Below are 5060 nucleotides of genomic sequence, written 5' to 3' on the forward strand. Positions count from 1 at the left end.
GAGTCGAATCGAATTTTGTCCTAATCGAGCTAAGTCTTGACTTAGTTTTATCAAGGTCAAACTCGATTTCGAACTCGACGAGCTGTCAATTTAAAGTTTGGGCTAGAAAAAATAAAAAATAATTATTTTATTTTTTAAAAATAAATAAAATAATATTTTTAATAAATAATAAAGTATTAGAAATGTATATATAATTTTATTATTAAAATAATAAATAAATATAAATAAATATATATATATATATATATATATATATATATATACACGAACTCGCGAGTTATATTTTAACTCGAGCTCAAATTTGATTTGGCCAATTCGATCTCGAGCGGCTTACAAGCGGGTCGATTCATTTCCGGCCTTTATTTCCACCGCAATGGTGATAGAGTTCTAGTGTTGGTAGCCCTTTTGTTAGCCATGCAGCAGAAATAAGTTCTTTGACGTCCAAACAAAATGAATAGTACATTGGACTTTTCCATTGATAAATAAATTGTGCAGCTTAGACGGGACTTTTCCATTTCAGTCTCAAAGTACTTTTGACAATTGACGGTAGTCAGGTCCCATTACCATTCAATTGCCACATGTACATCATGAATGTTACGAGCTAAAACTGTGGAGAGATAAAGCCTGATTCGGAGGCAAGATTCCAGTTTGTTTTAGACAAAGGAAGACACCTCCAAGCTCCAGTAGCAGTAGTATCTCTAATGGCAGCAACGACCGGGCCAGGATTTTTTTTATTGCGGGGCCAAAATTTGTTATAATAATATTATCATAACAATATGTTATGTTCAAAATAATTCTAAAAAATATTAATATTAACTTTAATTATAAGACATGTAAAAAATAAATAACTTTTTTGAAGAAAAAAATTAATTCAAAATTGACTAATTCATATATATATATATATAAACTCTCATAATATAAAAACTAAAATTATAAAAAATTAGGGAAGCCAATTTTATTTTACACATATATTTACACACTATAAATTAAAATTTTCAAAATTTAGGGAAAGCCATGGCCCCTATCGGCCCTCCCACTGGCTCCGTCATTGAATGTCAGAGAGTTTTGTAACAACAATTTTTGTAATACGAGCAAGTGAATGGGACATTTTAAACATGTTTAGTCACTCTCATTTGATTAAACTGTAGTTAAATCTTCCTAGATTTATTACTGTAATAGTTGGTAGAGAACACATGTCATCAAATTAAAATGTTTTAACATAGGTAATACATATTGGGGCGTGGCAGAAGAACTATATCCAGACATAAAGAGCAGTGATTTGCATGTTAATTGCTATGCATTGCAATACATAGTTTTGCTGTGCCTAGGGTACAAAGATAAAAGGAAATTGTTTGAAAGAATAGGTCAAAGATGTTCAAAAAGGCTTTATCACCTCATTAGTCAACTCGTATTACAGGTCTACCTTAGTGGTTTACATATTAGTACTGAAGACGGGGCTACATACATGTTCTTATGCGACTACTTGGCTTGGCTTCTCCAAACAGATTGAACAAAACAAATTACAGAAAACGCTTAAATTGTAGCAAGCTAGCTATTGAATACTTCTATTCTTCGGAATCTGGGCATTGCTCTACAATTCACAATCTTCTCCTTTATTCTAACCAAGAAGAAGCATTAATTATCCAGAGGAGAACAAATTCAAAGACAAGCTCATATGGTTTTGACAACCCGTTGAACGAGGAGCTAGCTGATTTATCGATTTTGAGGCAATTTGGCTCATCACAGAACGCAAAAGAACATGCACAGTACTTGTAAATTAATACCATAACTTAGTTCCCGTAATAAATCTCCTGATGAGATGCAAATCTTAAGCAAATTTGGACATATGGTTCTCACCTAAATGAGACCATTTAACATAATTCCTCAAGGGAAATATGATATACAACATGCCTAGTAATTGTGAATCTACTCCTTATAATTCATTAAAGGTCACACCATCGGCACTTGCCCTCTCCTGATCCATCCAAATCACAGTCCGGAGGCACTTGCCCTCAATGAGCAACTTGAAAGCCTTGTTGATGTCTTCAAGTTTGATCTCATGTGTCACAAACAAGTCCAGCTGAAGTTCCTGCATTTGTGTTCAAGTGTTGAGCAATCAGAGGCAGATGTAATTTTTGAACCGTATCTTCAATGTAGAACAACAATGTGGTGAAATTGCCATCGAACCACCACTTAAAAAGTTAATATGCTTAGGAAGATAAAGCCTAGGAAACAATTAGTACCTTGTCCAAGTGACGTTTTCCAAGAATGGCAATATCAATATTAGGCTTGAGACCACCATATTGGACTCCTGTGATGGTCTTCCCACTATGATTATTCACTAGGGAGTTGAGGATAAACTTTGAATCTGGCTTGTCCACTCCTAATATAATGGTCTTGCCCCATCCCTGAAGTTAGAGATTGTACATAAAATCTCGTTTAGTAGCTGCTAAACAGCAAGATCTCTTTTCTTTCCATATTGTTTTCAAATGCTGTAGGACAGATCAAAATGTGAAATTCAAGAGACGAACCTTTCTGCAGCAAGCAAATGCTTCTTGTGATAGGGATGGCAAGCCGACGCATTCAAAGCAGTAATCAGCACCAAGCCCGTCAGTCATCCCAAGAATCACCTAATTGTACAGAAAAAGAGCATGCAGTTGGCATCAACAAACCAATTGTGAACATTGGGCTATAGTGAAAAAGCATATTTGCAATACATAAGTCTGTTTTCCAAAGCAGGGGCCCTGTCGTTGCTGACACCATATAGTAAAAAAACATTGGAGATTGATGTAACAATATCAGATGCATACCTCGCTCGCAGGTTTACCCCCAAGTTCCTTTGGGTTGATAAAGTGAGTGATGCCAAACTTTTTACCTGAAGAAAATCAAATATGGGGGATTGTAACTTCAACTTAGACTCCCAGCAGACAATAATGAATAAACTGAATACTGAAAACTTCTCAAATATGTAATAATATTTACCTATCTCAACTTTGTCCGGGTTCAAATCCACACCGATAATTGTCTTAGCTCCACGAAGTCTTGCTCCTTCAGCAACCTAAATTTTCCACTCCTCAATCAATACTTTGTTGGTCTATAGCAGATCTAATGCAGCAAGAATGAAGAAACTATGATACTTATAGGAATGCTGAAAGATCTTACCGCTAATCCAATAACTCCCAGTCCAAAAATAGCTACAGTTGAACCTGCTTCAACATCGGCTGTTTTCCATGCGGCACCTACACCTGAAAGAAGAGTTCAGGTTTTCAAGATGGTAAGTCATGGCTCTAGTAGTAGATTCAATAGAAAGAATGTGCCAGTAAGCTATATTCTGCTGATCTGTGATCGAAAATGTAAATAGGTCCTTGTAAGAAGTGCAAAGTGAATCAAATTGTGCCTAGGGTGTATTGAATTCAAACGAGCATTACCAGTCGATACTCCACAGCCAAGCAGGCACGCTTTGCTGGGTGGAATAGCAGGATCTACTTTTGTAACGTGAGTGATGTCTACCACAGTATACTCACTAAAACCTGATGTGTAGCCGAAGTGGTAAATTGTCTCTCCCTTGGCATCAGAAAACCGGCTAGTCCCATCTCTAATATAAGGAGACAGTTCGAATCTCAATTTGGAGCATTGGTTGCTTTTGATGGATGTGCAATCAGGACATTCTCCGCAGTAAGCCAAGAATGATGGAATGACGGTGTCTCCCACCTTTACATCCTCGATTCCCTCTCCAACGCTCTCCACAACCCTGCATTAAACAGAATTAAACACGATCACAAATTGACTAAAATGCTTTGAGCAAAGTCATGACCAAACATGGATGGAAAAACTTACCCAACAGTTTCATGACCAAAAATCCTTGGATAATATCCATGAGGTTCCTTCAAACAAACAAAAGAGTTGGTCAGAAAAATATAGATTCATGTGCAAAGTGATGCTGATCTGTGTATGCGATTAGAGGGCATACTTCGAGTCTCCAGAAATGGATGTCACTGAAACAGAGGGCGGAGCATAAGACTCGAACGCGAAGTTCACGGGCTTTTGGAGGGGCAACTGTAATTTCCTCTATCACTAATGGTTCCCCTGCTTTCCTGGCAACCGCAGCTGCATCCGGCAAACAAGTTAATACACATCTTCTAGCAGATTTCATAAAACAACTACTAAATTGACATCTTCAACAATCAAGTAAATATGTGCAATCAGCACAAGGGAATCCCGTGTTATAAAGCATAGAATCTGCATAACATAGAAAAACTCTTATTTGGCATATCTTATGAATCTGTGCAACAGAGATCATACACCAAACTTAGCACAAATGACATTGTACGTTTAAAGTACCTACAAAAGTTCGTAATTCACTTTTCCGAAGAAAAAACCTACGATCATACTGATACTTGTATCAAATTAGAGGAAAACTAACTTGAGAACTACTGAAGAGGTTTATGGATAAAAAAGGATGATACATCGAAAAGTGCTGAATTCAAAAGGTATACAGAAAAATTTACACATAGTACACAAGAATGTATTACCTGAACTGGACGTGAATATAAAATTATACAAGCTAGTTGGTACTTAATGGCAAAAGGGCTATTAAAGAGACATAAAAACAGTCCAACAAGCCCCATGAATTATATCAACCAATGCAACCACACGAGTCTTTTTCGTGTGAAAAAGAGGGAGGAAATTTTCATGGAATGGAAGAACAATAATATTTAATAAAAACACATTATAGCATGGAAAATAACTAAACAATAACGGCTACATCATAATTCATACGTTTGCAACTCAACAACCGAGTAATGTTAGTCTCTACGAATATAATTGTCTATGGTAGTACCTCTGCAACGGATGGGCTTCCCTGCAGTTTTGCTTGCTTCTTCTGTCTGTGCCATAGCAACGAACAAATCCTAAGCCTCTCAACGAAGCGAATACTACTGAGTCTCTCAATGAAGACAAACGGACGTATTAGAAAAGTAATAGAACTATCCGATGTAATGTAAGATGCAACAACAGAAGAATTAAGGTAGGTTATTTATAGAGTGAAGGAATGATGGACA

At 36.5% G+C, this 5060-nt stretch overlaps 1 protein-coding gene across 1 annotated transcript; it reads right to left on the reverse strand.

The window, feature by feature from the left end:
* Positions 1 to 1745: 1745 nt before the first annotated feature.
* LOC113703885 (alcohol dehydrogenase-like 7) lies at positions 1746 to 5060 on the reverse strand. The gene is made up of 10 exons (XM_027225393.2): positions 4841 to 5060; positions 3971 to 4107; positions 3838 to 3884; positions 3429 to 3751; positions 3163 to 3245; positions 2983 to 3058; positions 2811 to 2875; positions 2532 to 2630; positions 2244 to 2408; positions 1746 to 2089 (listed from the first exon to the last, which is right to left on the reverse strand). Exons 1-10 carry the CDS (start codon positions 4893 to 4895, stop codon positions 1934 to 1936), a joined length of 1206 nt encoding a protein of 401 aa, XP_027081194.1. The 5' UTR covers positions 4896 to 5060; the 3' UTR covers positions 1746 to 1933.

Source organism: Coffea arabica, chromosome 1e, assembly GCF_036785885.1.
Source record: "Coffea arabica cultivar ET-39 chromosome 1e, Coffea Arabica ET-39 HiFi, whole genome shotgun sequence".
Taxonomy (NCBI): Eukaryota; Viridiplantae; Streptophyta; class Magnoliopsida; order Gentianales; family Rubiaceae; genus Coffea; species Coffea arabica.

Bases quoted from the DNA above. Each gene is read 5' to 3' on its own strand.
- LOC113703885 (XM_027225393.2), bottom strand. From the start codon at position 4,895: ATGGCACAGACAGAAGAAGCAAGCAAAACTGCAGGGAAGCCCATCCGT. The intron at 3,885-3,970 runs GTATGCCCTCTA...GTTTGTTTGAAG, and splicing joins TCCATTTCTGGAGACTCGAA to GAACCTCATGGATATTATCC. The intron at 2,090-2,243 runs GTACTAATTGTT...ACACAAATGCAG, and splicing joins GAAAACGTCACTTGGACAAG to GAACTTCAGCTGGACTTGTT.